General features: G+C 47.0%; 1 protein-coding gene across 1 annotated transcript in view; it reads right to left on the reverse strand.

Moving 5' to 3' along the window:
- Positions 1-8,622: 8,622 nt before the first annotated feature.
- The window catches only part of LOC126176369 (uncharacterized), a 101,281-nt gene continuing 92,476 nt past the window's right edge, over positions 8,623-17,427 (reverse strand). Inside the window, exon 3 of the mRNA XM_049923525.1 lies at positions 8,623-8,854. Within this exon, the coding sequence (XP_049779482.1) occupies positions 8,623-8,854 (232 nt within the window). The remainder of the gene's footprint in view (positions 8,855-17,427) is intronic.

A 17,427-nucleotide genomic window follows, 5' to 3' on the forward strand; every position in this document is an offset into this window, starting at 1 on the left:
ACCCCTAGACAAGCCTGGTCTGGTGGTATTGTCTAAGAGATTACAGTTTTGAGCCTTGCCGCCAACATTCGCGCAAAGATCTTATAGTCAGTATTGAGCATCGTGAGCGGTCTAAATTCATGGGCGCTGACACTCGCTGTCGATTTCTGTATTGGTATGAGCAGTCCCGCCATGAACTGCGACGGAACGTCCGTGTCAGGGCTCAATAACTCATTATACATCAATACCAACTGGGACATCATTAAATCCGCAAATGCGCGATAAAATTCGAGTGTCAACCCATCTGGCCCAGGGGATTTATGCACCGCACCCTTCGCGAGTGCGCCCCGGATGTCGTCTTCCGTCAGGGGTTCCAATAGCGCCTCTGCATCCGGACCATCCACCTCCGTTTGCATCTGTCGCAAAATTTCTTCTCCTGTCCGATTGTCCGTCGGCGTCCCAGTGAAAAGGAGGCGGTAATGCTCCAGAAACTCAGCAGCAATGTCCTGTTGTGACGTCAAGGGCCGATCATCGTCATAATGGAGCACTGTGATTAGGGATCGGCGATTACGCGCATGTCCCTTGGACACATGATGCATGCCAATACGTTCTCCATCGACGTTGTCCAAGCACCGAGCAAGGATCGAAAGTCCCTCCAGTCGACTTCTCGTGATCGATAAAATGCAGGCCTGAATGCGATGGACTTCCGCTTGACGCTCGGGCGATGGGGCCCTGTAGGACAGGTCGCGGAGTACCATGTAGTAATAATCAAGTGTATCTTGGAGCCATTTCGCTTTTTCCTTGCCATACGTTATGAGAGCTCTTCGTATCGCCGGTTTTGCACACTACAGCCACCACGAAAGAACCGTACGGTGCAGCGGCAGACGGCGAGTGCAAGTCTGCCATGTTTCTTCAATCCGCTGGCGACATTCAAGATCCACCAATAAGGATGAATTAAGTTTCCAGGAACTACGACTCCACCAGACCCGCTGCCGTGGGAGGGTTAACGTGCATAAATATGCAAGGTGATCCGTAAAAGCTGTGGGCCAACGTTCAGCAGCCAACACGTGATCTCTTAATCCGTCAGAAACATAAATCCGATCCAGCCTGCTCGCCGAGTGGCTAGTAAAATACGTGTAGCCCTCTCGCTGCCCATGGATGTTTACCCACGTGTCCATAAGGGCCATGTCCCGGCAGATGGTGTTCAATGCGTGGCAGGTGCTGAAATTAGGAGTTTGATCCTTCGGTGTGAGTACACAGTTAAAATCCCCCCCTACCAAGATGTGGTCATACCTCCTATGGAATAGGGGGGCAATCTCCTCTGAGTAGAATCGTGCACGCGCCTGTCGATTGTCAGATCCGGAGGGTGCATAGATGTTGACGATACGAATGCCGTTCACGGTCATAGCCAAACCCCGAGCCGAAGGAAGGTAATCGAGGTCACATATCGGAATCCCTTCCCGGACTAGTATCGCTGAGCCACGTCCTCCATCTGGAGTCGGCGCTAGGTAAGTGTTGTATCCATGCATTGCAGGTTTCCTGCATCAGCAGAATATCAACGTCTGTGGCGTAAATCATGTCCCGGAGAAGTTGCATCGTTGCAAGCTAACGTGCGGTGTTAATGTTCACTGTGCCCACCTTATATGCTTGGTTCGTTGTCGTTGTCATGCTCGTGTCATGTCATTGAGAACTCCAAGGGCTGTAGTCCACTATTCGTGCTCAGAGGGGTGCCCGCCAGCGGGCTGCCCTCCTTCGTTGTCGTTCCGTGGTGTGCATCCTGTAGGTGAGTGGTCATCATTTGGGGGTGGCAATTCCTGTATGTCTTCGACTGGTTCCGCCCAGTCGCAGTGGTCATCCATCCGAAAAACGTCCTCTGATGTATTTCGACGTGGCTGCCGGGACATTGGTGTCACTGACTCCTTCGTCGGCAGCGCTGGGTCAGTCGGTGTCAATGAAGAGGGACCATCTGAAAGACAGGACATCCGGTCACCATCTGACGGAATCCTGTCAGCGTCCTCTAAAGGCACGTGTTCTGTGTCAGACAGTGCTTCGGCTAGGATACCTTCCGTGTCCCCTAGGCTAGGAGGGGACGTGTCACCCGAGCTATGGCGACGCTTTTTGCGACGCTTCTCTGTTTGCGTGCCCTGCCCTCTGCTGCCTCACTGTGTTCGTCGATCGTTCGTTGGTCCGTCGCCGGCGCCACTGTCTCGACCTCGACTTCTACGCCACGTGCTACATGTGAGTTTTCGGAAGGTTCCTCCCTCAACTGACGTGACGTGGGTGTAGGGACATTCTCCGAGTCACCTCCATGCTCCCGTAACTCGGTCTGCTCTTGCATAAACACGTCCTTGTCACGCTCCGAACTTGGCAACACCTCCCGGCGGGCCACCGACACGTACGTCATCGGAAGTTGCGTGGGAACTTCTCGCTGTGACGCTTCTCCATGTGGCAGTTGCACGACGCGGCGTTGTATGCACTCCGAGCGGATATGTCCTTCTCCACCACAGCCAGAACAGGTGCGTGGCTGGCCATCGTAGATCACAATAGATCAACATCCGCCAATGTATAAATAAGACGGGATATGTTTAGTAAGGACGATCCGCACCTGTCACACGCCGTTTAGCACAGGATAGGTACTAAAACTTGCCCAGCGTTCAGGCGTATGACTAAGTACCGTTCCATATGGTCGCAGCGATTCAATAACCATCGATACTGGCACCTCAAACGGCAATTCAAAGATTCGAATGACCCTCACACCCAATCCTGAAGGAGCTACTGTTACATCGCTGATATGGCCATCAGAGTGTCGAAATTTAAATCCTCTTTGAGCAGCGGAGAGAGTTCTTTCACACGCAGCTTCATCGGTCATATTTACGTACATTTTACTGCTTACAATGGACAGGTGTATTCCAATTATGTCTGCAGCAGGTAAACGAACTTCTTCCCTCAAAAAACGCTCCACTTCGAAAGCTTTGGGTCTGGAAAATTCGTTGTCGAATGTAAATTGGAGCGTAGTCTTTCGAAAATTGTGTGCCATGGCGATCGAGTCAGACAACAACACGCGCGAGTACCGGCTGTGTAAACACTTCCTCGTCCACGCGCGCCCGCGGCCGGGACAGCAGGTCCGTGCCGCGCCACCGCCTAAAGCAGACTGCTACCACTCAGCTACCGGGGGCGGACTATAAGTTTGTAAGCAGGAGTCAACAAAATGTTTCGTTTGCGAAGAAGAAATTCTCGGAAAGTGAGGTCTCAAAAACGGAAAAAAACCTTTGTTTTAATGTGTGGCGCCCAATTCACGTATCATATACGTGAGACATTCTCCTGTATTCCGGGATATTACTAAATGGTCTGCCCTTCCTTGAATATTTCGATGTCTCCATAAATCCTGTTTCGTATGGATCCCATATCGCACAGCAGCTCTCCACAAGAGTCTGGACAGTTATAGTGTGGACATTTTGTTTCGTAGATTTGTTGCGTCTTCTGTTCTTCCTATAAAACACAACACTCCCAACTACATTTTCTACGTTCTCCCTTCTCACTGATGGTGATCTTTTGTTACCTTGGCCTGATAAGTCACTTACGAAATCATTGTGTCATGCGTTGCCAAGGCAATGGTATGCTCGCACTGATGATTGATGAACGCTGACAAAGAGGTGAAACAGTATGAAGTATCGTATCCGTATGTGTCATCGAACCCCAGTATCACCTCGATACTCAGAAGGCGTGGGGCCGTAGTGGCTTCTCTGAGTTGTAAGTTTCCCACACACAGTACAGTCACATTAATGTGACCACAGCCTAAGGTCGTCGTCAACGTGCGATAATCACTCAAAGCAGTCGTTGTTGTAACGTGGAAACGGAGCGATTTATCTGACGTCCAAAAGGGCATGATCGTTTTAGCTTTCGGGCCAAGGGTGGAAGCATTTTCGAAAGGGATAAATTTATAAACTGTTAGCATGCCGCAGTTGTTAACTATACTGCACATAGCAAAATGATGCTGTCCAAAACTGGCGCCGAAGCAGTTTGGGTGCACCACTGGCCACAGACAGCATGGGTTAAAGACGCTTGCGGAGATGTGTACGGTCGTTTAGAGGTGCAACTGCTGAGCAACTGGCCGACCAGACGAATCAAGGGGCTACCAACAGTGTCTCGCCAACGACTGTTCAGCGAACGTTGCGTTGTTCAAGCACACATGCTGACTGCCGTTCATCGGCGTCGAAGGCTGGAATTTGCATGCCAATACCGTTACTGGAAGTCCACTGATTGGCGACAGGTGGCCTTCTTAGATTAATCACGCTTTGTGCTCCACCGGACTCATGGCGTCGGAGTGTACGGCGTGAAACGTCTGAAAGCAAACACGCTGCAAAAATCGTTGGTGCATAATGGTCTCGGAAATGTTTTCGTGTATTTCCTGGGTGATACTGTCATTCTATAAGATACGGTGGACCACCATTGGGGGCGGTGTCCTTCACTACCTGCAGTTTGCCTCGGCACAAAGGTATCTATCAGCTGGGCAATACAACTTGTCACACAGTTCGAAACTTAGATGTGTAGTTGGAAGAGCACCTGCTTCAGTTTGCCGTAATTCTGGGCCACCGAACTGCCTGGATCCAAACACAATCGAGAATCTTTAAGATTCCCTCGATCGGTCTATTCGGGTCGTGGATCCTCAACCGTGAAACCTACGAGTAGCACAGCTGGCCACGACACCGGAGTCGGTATGGCTTCAAATCCATGAGGGTATCTTCCAGCCCCCCCCCCCCCGCCCCGCTCTCTTCCTGCACGTTACGCAACGGGTCGCGCTGCAGAAGGTGATTATTCAGGCTTCTGACAGATGATCTCATTAATGCGACTGGGAAATGAAGAGACTGATGACAGGTATCCGGACACGCGTATGTAATATGCAAATGACAATTTTTGGTGGGTGTATCGGTCTTCTGACTGGTTTGATGTGGTCGGCTACGAATTCTTCTCCGGTGTCAACCTTATCATCTCAGAGAAGCAATTGCACCCTACGTCGTCAATTATTTGCTGGATATATTCCCTTCTCTGTCTTCCTGTACAGTTTGTATGCTCTACAGTTTTCTTTAGTTCTAAAGAACCAATTCCCTCATGCCTTAACAGATGTCCTATCATCCTGTCCCTTCTTCTTATCACTGTTTTCAATATGTTCCTTTCCCCGTCGATTCTGCGGAGAACCTCCACTTTCCTTACCTCATCAGTCCACCTAATTTTCAACATTCCCCGGAAGCACAACATCTCAAACGCTTCCTTTCTCTTCTCGTTTTCCCAAGTGCATGTCTTACTATCCTGCAATGCTGTGCTCAAAACGCAAAGTCTCAAAAATTTCTTCCCCACCTTAAGACCTATATTTGATACTACCAGACTTCTTGAATGTTTAAGGTCTGCTTCTTTTTGTTCACTGCATGAGACATAAGGTACAACTATTAGATTGGCCACAATCGCGTATGTGGTTGCTCAAAACAGACTCAGAAATTCGCAAACTTCGGTGTTCTCTTAACCTAACTCTATATCCTCTGCCAGTCTGCCCCACGTACCACGCCAGACAAATGTCGCAAGTGATTCAATACACACCAGCAGCGTTCCACTTTTCACAAGCTACCTTCTCTCTGTGTACAAGTCTTTGGCCAAGATTCCGTGAAATAAGGAATTCCTCTATCCTTTTTGCCCGATGGTTTTTGCCTACTTATTTGTGAAATCGTGGTAAAGTATGGTATCCTATAGTGACCAATGAACTCGACTTCTCCCTCACCCCACCTCCGTTATAGGATTCCATCGCCATTTGACCTCTTGCCTATTCCTAGGTAGTCGTTTTTACGGAGTATATTCTTATTAAAATTCGTTACATAATTTTAGTCGTATCCATTGACAGAAAATAGAAATTAAAACATTCTCGTAGGTCTTGGAACCCCTGGGATCGATATCTTGTCATTATCGATGTCGATACCAGGCAGGACCTGTCAGTATCATCGATTCCGAGAATGGATAAACTATCTATGTGCATAATTATGTTAGTACGGAAGCCTCAGCGACTGAGTCCTATTAGCACCTGGCACATTTCGAAATAGGTTAACATGATTTTAAAACGTCAGGTTTTCAACTGGTGAATATGATCTGTCACGCACTGCTTGTAGCGGGGTAAGGGCATTTTATTTTGAGACGCATGAGTCACTCTCCGTTCCAAATTGTGGGTTTAGGGTTGTACTGTCGTGTGAGTGTTTCATATTGGTTGTCACATGGCTTAGATTATTAGGACAGAGGTCTGTTTTCGGTTCATAGTGTTTCCTGTATGTTTGATATCTCTTTCACAGGTATATCTGAAGATTTCAAAAAATGGCTCTCAGGCCATCAGTCCCCTAGAACTTCGAACTACTTAAACCTAACCATCCCAAGGACATCACACACATTCGTGCCCGAGGCACGATTCGAAACTGCGACCGTAGCGGTCGCGCGGTTCCAGACTGTAGCGCCTAGAACCGCTCGGCCACCTAGGCCGACTGAATACACTCCTGGAAATGGAAAAAAGAACACATTGACACCGGTGTGTCAGACCCACCATACTTGCTCCGGAAACTGCGAGAGGGCTGTACAAGCAATGATCACACGCACGGCACAGCGGACACACCAGGAACCGCGGTGTTGGCCGTCGAATGGCGCTAGCTGCGCAGCATTTGTGCACCGCCGCCGTCAGTGTCAGCCAGTTTGCCGTGGCATACGGAGCTCCATCGCAGTCTTTAACACTGGTAGCATGCCGCGACAGCGTGGACGTGAACCGTATGTGCAGCTGACGGACTTTGAGCGAGGGCGTATAGTGGGCATGCGGGAGGCCGGGTGGACGTACCGCCGAATTGCTCAACACGTAGGGCGTGAGGTCTCCACAGTACATCGATGTTGTCGCCAGTGGTCGGCGGAAGGTGCACGTACCTGTCGACCTGGGACCGGACCGCAGCGACGCACGGATGCACGCCAAGACCGTACGATCCTACGCAGTGCCGTAGGGGACTGCACCGCCACTTCCCAGCAAATTAGGGACACTGTTGCTCCTGGGGTATCGGCGAGGACCATTCGCAACCGTCTCGATGAAGCTGGGCTACGGTCCCGCACACCGTTAGGCCGTCTTCCGCTCACGCCCCAACATCGTGCAGCCCGCCTCCAGTGGTGTCGCGACAGGCGTGAATGGAGGGACGAATGGAGACGTGTCGTCTTCAGCGATGAGAGTCGCTTCTGCCTTGGTGCCAATGATGGTCGTATGCGTGTTTGGCGCCGTGCAGGTGAGCGCCACAATCAGGACTGCATACGACCGAGGCACACAGGGCCAACACCCGGCATCATGGTGTGGGGAGCGATCTCCTACACTGGCCGTACACCACTGGTGATCGTCGAGGGGACACTGAATAGTGCACGGTACATCCAAACCGTCATCGAACCCATCGTTCTACCATTCCTAGACCGGCAAGGGAACTTGCTGTTCCAACAGGACAATGCACGTCCGCATGTATCCCGTGCCACCCAACGTGCTCTAGAAGGTGTAAGTCAACTACCCTGGCCTGCAAGATCTCCGGATCTGTCCCCCATTGAGCATGTTTGGGACTGGATGAAGCGTCGTCTCACGCGGTCTGCCGTCCAGCACGAACGCTGGTCCAACTGAGGCGCCAGGTGGAAATGGCATGGCAAGCCGTTCCACAGGACTACATCCAGCATCTCTACGATCGTCTCCATGGGAGAATAGCAGCCTGCATTGCTGCGAAAGGTGGATATACACTGTACTAGTGCCGACATTGTGCATGCTCTGTTGCCTGTGTCTATGTGCCTGTGGTTCTGTCAGTGTGATCATGTGATGTATCTGACCCCAGGAATGTGTCAATAAAGTTTCCCCTTCCTGGGACAATGAATTCACGGTGTTTTTATTTCAATTTCCAGGAGTGTATTTCATTTGATATCACTAAACCGGTCGTGTTCCTGTAAAGAAAGGTTCATACACAGCTGGAAGCGGTTTATTTGTCAAATATTGAGCATATCGGTAGTTAATTACTAATGTAAGGCCCAAATTAAGTATCATCCCTTTTGTTACTTTATGCTCTACATCTACATCTACATCTACATGATTACTCTGCAATTCACATTTAAGTGCTTGGCAGAGGGTTCATCGAACCAGAATCATACTAACTCTCTACCATTCCACTCCCGAACAGCGCGCGGGAAAAACGAACACCTAAACCTTTCTGTTAGAGCTCGAAAAATGAAGACGTAGAATAAAACGTTAAGGACACTACGCGCTTCGCCATACAGTACTTCGACGGGTGTCCCTCACATATAGAGGAAAACTATTTTTAGATACATCGCCCCCCATATTGCGATATGATCTGGGGAAACGTTTGACGATTGACTGAATGAATGAATGAATGAACGAATGGATGATGGAACGAAGTAATTCGTTTCGCTTGACAGCGCTCTTCGGTGGCGGGACGAGGGCGGCGCAGCGGGCAAGTGTGGGAGCCCGCTGGTAGCCAGAGGCTCGGGCCGGGCATCGATCGCGGCGCTGCCGCCTGAACAGCGCCAGTGGCAGCGGCGGGCACGGAGTCGCACGGGGCGGCTCGGGGTGGCCGTTTAAAAAGTAATAGCGCTCTAAAGCCGCCCCCAGCGGGCCGGCGAGGCGGCCGCGGCGCGCCGGGGTCCGACGTGCAGCGCCTGCCTGCGTCCTCCACTGTCTCTGCCCGTCCCTGCCCACGAGGGACCTCGCCGCGTTTTCTCTCGTTGCGAAACGGAAATGCTGATTCCCTCGAGGACTTCACATTTTCCGTTTATGGAGAAAGGGGGAGCAGTATGACAGGAGGGCGAACACTGCCACGGGAAGTGGCTGAGGAAGAGAGGGCCTTATGACGGCCTTATCATCATAAGGGAGGAGTGACGGTGGGAAAAACGAAGACGTAGAATAAAACGTTAAGCTCACTACGCGCTTCACGATACAGTACTTCGACGGGTGTTCTTTACATATGGAGGAAAACTGTGTCTAGATACATACCTATAAATAACGTTCTCGTCGGAGGTTCCGTTTTAGCAACACTTGCATTAGATTTTAAATGAACATATCGTAATTTGAATACATTGTCGTTTACTCAATTACAGTCCAAGTTTCGACCTTTTATTCTATTTTCAGATAAATGCTAAAAGCACCAAAACTCCAAATAGTAAGACCACATAAAATTGAAAAAGATGTAAAATGTCTTAAAAATGAATGTAATTTAGAGTACATTTATGAAATATGTACCTACAGTTTATGTCATTAACATATAATGCAGGACATCAGGCTCAAAACAGGCTATAAATTACAAGAAAAATATGAAGATCGTTAAATTAAGGCTCAAAAATCGGGTGTAAGGGTGCACATGCTATAAGCCACAATCGCGAAAATTACTGGCTGACCACTCGCGGATCTACGCTTTCTCGACATCAACTCGCTCTTAAACAACACCTAACACTTTCGGAAATTTGTGGTAAGTTCGTATGGGACCAAACTGTTGAGGTCATCGGTCCCTAGGCTTACACATTACTGAATCTAACTTAAACTAACTTACGCTACGGACAACACACACATACACACACACACACACACACACACACACACAGACACACACACACACACACACACACACACACACACACACACACACACATGCCCGAGGGAGGACTCGAACCTCTGACGGGGGTAGCTGCGCGAACCGTGGCAAGTCGCTCTAGACCGAGCGGCTACCCGGTGTGGCCAGCTACCATTACGGTCCTGCATTAATGGTGACGATAAATGGTATCCTTATGCTACCAAAAGAAAAGGAACGGAATTATCCAGCCCAAACAAAGCATCAGCTCCCCATACAGAGACCTGCGCACGTCCGCAAAAGACGTTTTGCATCTGGTGGAACAGCGACAGTGTAGTGTACTACGATTTGCTTCCCCGAGGTGTAACCATCACGGCTGATATTTGCTGTCACAACTGAGATGTCATGCAGACGGAATCCAAGAACAACGAACACAAAGACTGCGTGCAGTGATGGTAGTTCACTAAAAGGCACCACCCGCATTCTGATAAACCGACAAAAAGTACTTGAGGGGAGTAGCGTTGCGAAGTCATTCCGCACCGTACTTAGTCAACTGATATTGTGCCCAGAGATTTCCATCTTTTCCGTGCTCTATCGAACAACCTTTACGGAACTACCTTTGTTGATTAAAATGCACTCCGAACATGTCTCCACGAGTTTTTCGGTTCAAAACCACGTGATTCCTACAGTCGAGGGATATAAAAGTTACCCCACCATTGGCAGATTGTTGTAAATAGTGAAGGAGAACATATTATCCATGTCTAAAGTCTATTACGTGTATCTCTTGTCGTATTAACAGAATCTTCCGTCGGTTCTTGGTAGAACAACATTATAATAATAAATGAAAAGCACCAGTTTGCTTTGTTCTACAATATTACTTTCATTGATAACCGGTTTTCGGCTTTCAAGGCCATGTTCAGACATTTACTGAGTATTATCACCAAAGAAGTTAAGTTTCAGCAGACAACATTGGAAGAGAAGTAACACATCTACAGTGAATTAGAAACATACAGTAAGTAACATCTTTGCAATGAAATAGTAAAAACTGAACAGTACATAAATAACAATGGAGTTGACAGGAAAACCTTTAGCACAAAATAGGGATAGCATGGCTACATAACAGTTTCTATTAATAACAAAACTAATAAAATAAGATAAAATTAGTACTAGACAATGCTGCATCTTTGTTGTTCATTACTTCCCACACTCTCTCTTCCTACATATTCCCATTTTCCTGTAGTCATTAAGTTGTTTTATTTGTTGCAGTTGTCTATGTATTCCACATATGCTGTAGTTTCAATAGTTAAGGGTTTCCTTTTAACCTGTACTTGCATTACTGTCCATGTTTAACTCGCCTTGTAGTTGTCTCATGAAATACTGATCATATTTTACTTTGCTCACTTATTTAATGAAAACAGGTACACAGCCACTGCTTTGATTATAATGGTAATGTTAAAATGCAGTACCACCACACTCTCAAACTGTAGCTTCCCTCGAACAACTCCATTTTCCTGCATTTATTAATTTCAGTTTATCTTATTGATACTGCTTAAGTTCCTTATGTATTCTGTATTTACTTTGACAACTGTCTCTTCTTTTTTAATTGGTTGTGTATCACTCTCCATGTTTCATACCTCTAGATGCAGCATTGTCTAGTACTAATTTTATCTTATTTTATTAGTTTTGTTTCTTAATAGAAACTGTTATGTAGGCATGCTATCCCTATTGTGTGCTAAAGGTTTTCCTGTCAACTCCATTGTTATTTATATACTGTTCAGTTTTTACTATTTCATTGCACAGATGTTACTTACTGAATGTTTCTACTTCACTCTAGATGTGTTACTTCTCTTCCAATGTTGTCTGCTAACACTTAACTTCTTTGGTGATAATACTCAGTAAATGTCTGAAGATGGCCTTGTAAGCCGAAAACCGGTTAGCGATAAAAGTAATATTGTAGAACGAAGGCAAACTGGTGCTTTTAATGTATCTCTTGTATTTATTAAACTTAAAGGAAAACTCTACGAAGTTATCCATCACCATAATATACCATAATATAAATATCAATGAATTATCTCTTTACTCTCTGTTTTGGGCAAATACATTGTAATGCAATAGTTAGTTTTCGTGAAAATTTCTATAAACCAACGATGAGTGATTCCTAATGTGACAAACTGAGAACCACTTCGCAGACCGAGGTTAGAGCTCAGGTCGCTACCTTCGATGGACAGTGCAAAATCACCAACGTAAATGATCAGACGCTGGGAGGGATTTGAGTTCGAATCACAGTTCGGTAAAGAGTTCTTTGCTTTTGCATTTTGCAAATAGCAAAGAGAAACGTATTTCTTTGCTTGAAGTTTGCCTGATGTAGTTAGAATTAATTAGATCCTCGGATGAAAAATCTAACGGTATCTTTTCGCGGTCTTTTGACAATACACCGCCTCATAACGTCGAGGCGATGCTACAGCCGGTGGTTTTCATAAGGGCTTTATCTGTCGCGACGAAATTCTTGCTCTCCCACTTAAAGTAATTAGACTCATCACTCTTAGGACAGTACACTTTGTAAGAAGGCGTTAATTTAGCCAACAGATCTCCAGAACCGAAGATTTCGTAGTTTTCTTGCATTAATATCGTTTGTATCCGTTGTTCGTTTCTGCGCCCAACTGCGGACTCCAAGCTCTGCTTAGGTTGAATGTTGCGTCTTAGTTAGCAAAGTATAACTATTCGCGTGAGTGCGGCTAGTCTTATTCGTGAGGTAGTATCAGCAAATGTGGTGTTTATGTAGTGAATACCACGTTGTCTATTCTGACAGTGTATAGGAAACGATATGAATGACAAAGATCTAAAACTCCCGTTATTACTTTGTTATATAGTCAGAAAATACCCCTAACAGTGATACAACCCTAAAGATATAAAATGCGGTTCTTGCAGTGCTGAGTAAGACTGCGGAGGGAGTGACGCTCGACAGTTGCGTTTGTGCTGCTTCACGCTTCCAAGAGTTCGCCGGAACTCCAGACAGCCAAGTTTTATCGGCAAACTGCAGAATCCGTAGTTACAAAGCTGTCGGAGATTACAGATTGTTTTTTTGCCCTCAGTCATGCGTCATCGGGTCAGTTGCGCTCTGTCACAGTCGATCTCCAAACTTCGTTGTCGCTTGATGTGGTTAGCGGATGCTTTGTCGAAATATCGCAGACTCTTAGTGACACTAGAAAATGTAAACACGATAACTTCAGGAACATTGCTATTGCAGCTGTTCTGTAACGTGAGAGATTTAACATCCACTGTAGTGTTAATTGTGAGTGGGCATCAGCTCACAAGCAGTTAATGGGAGATATGAATAGGAGTGCACGTGAAGGATAAAAACTGAACTACGACGAGGTCATAATTTCATAAATTTCGATATAACTGTCTGGGGAGAGAACTTGGTTATATTTTTTAGGAAATACTTCGTTGACATACATGAGAAATGCAACAGATGCACAATCAATTCATAATCATTTGATCCTATCTGCTTAAAATGCACTGGAATGACAACTAAATTACGAAGTAATCTAGCGTAATAAGAGTGATCTGATAATATTAACACTTTCAGTTATCATGGCAAATACACTCCTGGAAATTGAAATAAGAACACTGTGAATTCATTGTCCCAGGAAGGGGAAACTTTATTGACACATTCCTGGGGTCAGATACATCACATGATCACACTGACAGAACCACAGGCACATAGACACAGGCAACAGAGCATGCACAATGTCGGCACTAGTACAGTGTATATCCACCTTTCGCAGCAATGCAGGCTGCTATTCTCCCATGGAGACGATCGTAGAGATGCTGGATGTAGTCCTGTAGAACGGCTTGCCATGCCATTTCCACCTGGCGCCTCAGTTGGACCAGCGTTCATGCTGGACGTGCAGACCGCGTGAGACGACGCTTCATCCAGTCCCAAACATGCTCAATGGGGGACAGATCCGGAGATCTTGCTGGCCAGGGTAGTTGACTTACACCTTCTAGAGCACGTTGGGTGACACGGGATACATGCGGACGTGCATTGTCCTGTTGGAACAGCAAGTTCCCTTGCCGGTCTAGGAATGGTAGAACGATGGCTTCGATGACGGTTTGGATGTGCCGTGCACTATTCAGTGTCCCCTCGACGATCACCAGTGGTGTACGGCCAGTGTAGGAGATGGCTCCCCACACCATGATGCCGGGTGTTGGCCCTGTGTGCCTCGGTCGTATGCAGTCCTAATTGTGGCGCTCACCTGCACGGCGCCAAACACGCATACGACCATAATTGGCACCAAGGCAGAAGCGACTCTCATCGCTGAAGACGACACGTCTCCATTCGTCCCTCCATTCACGCCTGTCGCGACACCACTGGAGGCGGGCTGCACGATGTTGTGGCGTGAGCGGAAGACGGCCTAACGGTGTGCGGGACCGTAGCCCAGCTTCATGGAGACGGTTGCGAATGGTCCTCGCCGATACCCCAGGAGCAACAGTGTCCCTAATTTGCTGGGAAGTGGCGGTGCGGTCCCCTACGGCACTGCGTAGGATCCTACGGTCTTGGCGTGCATCCGTGCGTCGCTGCGGTCCGGTCCCAGGTCGACGGGCACGTGCACCTTCCGCCGACCACTGGCGACAACATCGATGTACTGTGGAGACCTCACGCCCCACGTGTTGAGCAATTCGGCGGTACGTCCACCCGGCCTCCCGCATGCCCACTATACGCCCTCGCTCAAAGTCCGTCAATTGCACATACGGTTCACGTCCACGCTGTCGCGGCATGCTACCAGTGTTAAAGACTGCGATGGAGCTCCGTATGCCACGGCAAACTGGCTGACACTGACGGCGGCGGTGCACAAATGCTGCGCAGCTAGCGCCATTCGACGGCCAACACCGCGGTTCCTGGTGTGTCTGCTGTGCCGTGCGTGTGATCATTGCTTGTACAGCCCTCTCGCAGTGTCCGGAGCAAGTATGGTGGGTCTGACACACCGGTGTCAATGTGTTCTTTTTTCCATTTCCAGGAGTGTATATTATCAATCTGCCACGTTTAAAGAATGACGAGAGAGTTTCAACACATACTGCTGAAACCATCTCGCCTTAAATATTTTTCACATACTGAATTCTACATGTTAGTAGTACCTCCTGAATTCCATGTAAGAAAAGAGAAAAAAACAGTTGATGCGGAAAGCAAAAATGCAATGTTTTCGTAGTTATAGCTATATATAAAAGTCCTCTATTCAATAACGATCTAACCAGCATTTCCCTACGATTATTTCTAAAGCTGACGCCACATCGTTCATTAAAAATTTTTAATAAAATGACGATAAAACAAAAAAAGTCAGTCTAGGAGTTACGATATCTATAATCGACTGACAGGCTGTCTGATGATACAGAACACTGAACAGTATGTATTCATCTCTTCTTTGTGAAAATAGTCTAAAATTCCGTGCATTTTCTTTGGTCCGTGGTAGGGTTCACTTATATTCTATGTCGATTAGTGCCGTGGGCTACAACTGCGCCCAGTCTCATGAGTATATGAGTAAATGGAAGGTCTACTGCTTGTGCATTGTAGCTACCAATTCAATTTATCTACTGCCACTTTTGAAGTATCTCCCTCGTAACACCAAGATACTGAATGGATGTTCTACATACTACTCTTGGCCAATTCATTGAGAACACTGTAGCTGATTTGGGAATTCTGATGGGGGATGAAATTTTCACTGCATGTATTTGGTCTGCAAGGGGTAGAGAGGTGGTGGCGTAAGGTTTCTGATCACGAATGTTCGTGCTAATGTGCCGGATTAAATTCCAACCTATTTCGCAGTGTCTGATGACATGAGGACATTTGATGGTGATACGTCCATCGGATGGGGACTTTAAGCTCGACGGCTGCCTTGATGTTTTTCGAGAGTAGCAGCCTATGTGCCGGCATCGGGTTTAACCCTCTCGCTTCTCTCGTCACCTCCAACACGTACACGACGCTGCACTTCACATACAACAATTACAGTCACCTACACTTAACAGTTACATTAACAAACATTGCTCATAATTCGCGAAAGAAAGGTGTCTGTAAGCGTGAAGTTTAGGGAAAATATTTCTAATTTCTCGGCTGAACTTGCCCTTCGGGGTCTCACAGACATTTATGCCCTATGCCCTTTGCTCGTCGGCGTAAAAATAACATTTAGCAGCAGTTTTATTAGGTTGTTTCGAATGTCAATCGAGAGACATTTGAGGAGTAATGGTGTCCTCTCAGGAGGAACACGACACGTCGTTGAGTGCCCCAGTACTTAAATTTAATCTGGAAACATATTCCAGAGTACTTTAAAAACCAACTCTCGTTCCCTCTTGAGACCGCCTTCTGTTTACTCGGCAACGCGCTTTGTATTCCGGCGCACGGACAACACGCCGGTTAAAAGCTTTGTCACCGCATCCCCGAGGTCCCGACGCGTAATTTGAAACCGGGTGTTTAACTTTTTCGCCGCAACCGCCGTAACGAGGAGCTACTTCCAAGGCGGGAGCTCTGTAATTGGATGGCCGGCGCGCTGCACCCAACCAGCCAGCCAACCACCAAAGCCGGCGCCGCCGCCGGCCGCTACATAACAAATGCGCCACGGCCGCCTCGCCTCCTTACGCCCCCGGACGCTGCGCGCACACTTTTATGCAGCCACTGCTGGGTGCGGCTGCTAGTGTTTACGTCGTTGCTCCGTGCTATATTTTCAGCGCAGATTTGGAAGTCCTGCGTAACGTTCAAAGGCAGCGTTTCTGTCTCAGCTGCTGAGGGCTCCTAAACTTGATTAAGAATAATATTCTTTGCAGTTCCGTGATGTTTTGAAACGCAAGGCTGTCTATTTTCTTACGTACTCACGAGAACGCCAGAGTTATTAAGCGACTTTATATCCCCCGGTAACCCTACGTAACGCAGTACGCGACGGAATACATCTTCATAACATTAGTGACGTATTTCTTTTATTAAATACAGTACTTATCAGAAGGAAACGGGCGTAAATTTTCAAACATGGGTCTTTTTCTCGGGTCATCACTCTTCTGACTGGTTTGAAGCTGGACGTGGTAAATTTCTTTTTTGTGCCGACCTCTTCAGCCCTAAGTAGCACTTACACCAAAAGTCTTCCTTTACTTGTTGGATGTGGCACTGAAGTGTCAAAGTTGCTCTACAGTTTTTACCCTCTATAGCTCCCTCCACTACAGTGGAGGCTATTCACTGATCTCCACACGGCTGGTCCCAGCGGAGGTTCGAGTTCTCCCTCGGGCATGGGTGTGTGTGTTTGTCCTTAGGATAATTTAGGTTAAGTAGTGTGTAAGCTTAGGGACTGATGACCTCAGCAGTGAAGTCCCATAAGATTTTACACACATTTGAACATTTTTTATCTCCACACATGTTCTGTCATCTTTTCCCGTCTTCTTGTGAGTGTTCTCAAAATGGTCCTTTCGTTTTTCCCACAGTCCAAGATCTACTACATCGAAATTTTGTGGTCATTCCTCAAATTAAGGCAAATGTTTGATACTAATAGGTTTTTTTAGGCAAGGAATGCCCTCTATGCTTCTGCTAGTCTGCTTTTTATGTCCTCCTTTCTTCGTCTATCATGTTTCTTTTCCTCCTGAGGTAGAGAAATTTCATCACTTACAAGACAATTTTTACACTTAATTTATCGCTGATCTCATTACTGCTAGGCTTTATTGTTTTCGTATTTCTTACTTTTAGTCTCAGTCCATATTCTTCGTGTATTGGACTGTTCACTTCATTCAACGGATCCTGTAAATGATATTGTACTTCTTCTTAACTTCCATTGAGGATAACTATGTCATCAGCAATTTTATC

Source organism: Schistocerca cancellata, chromosome 3 (assembly GCF_023864275.1).
Source record: "Schistocerca cancellata isolate TAMUIC-IGC-003103 chromosome 3, iqSchCanc2.1, whole genome shotgun sequence".
NCBI classification, from domain to species: domain Eukaryota; kingdom Metazoa; phylum Arthropoda; class Insecta; order Orthoptera; family Acrididae; genus Schistocerca; species Schistocerca cancellata.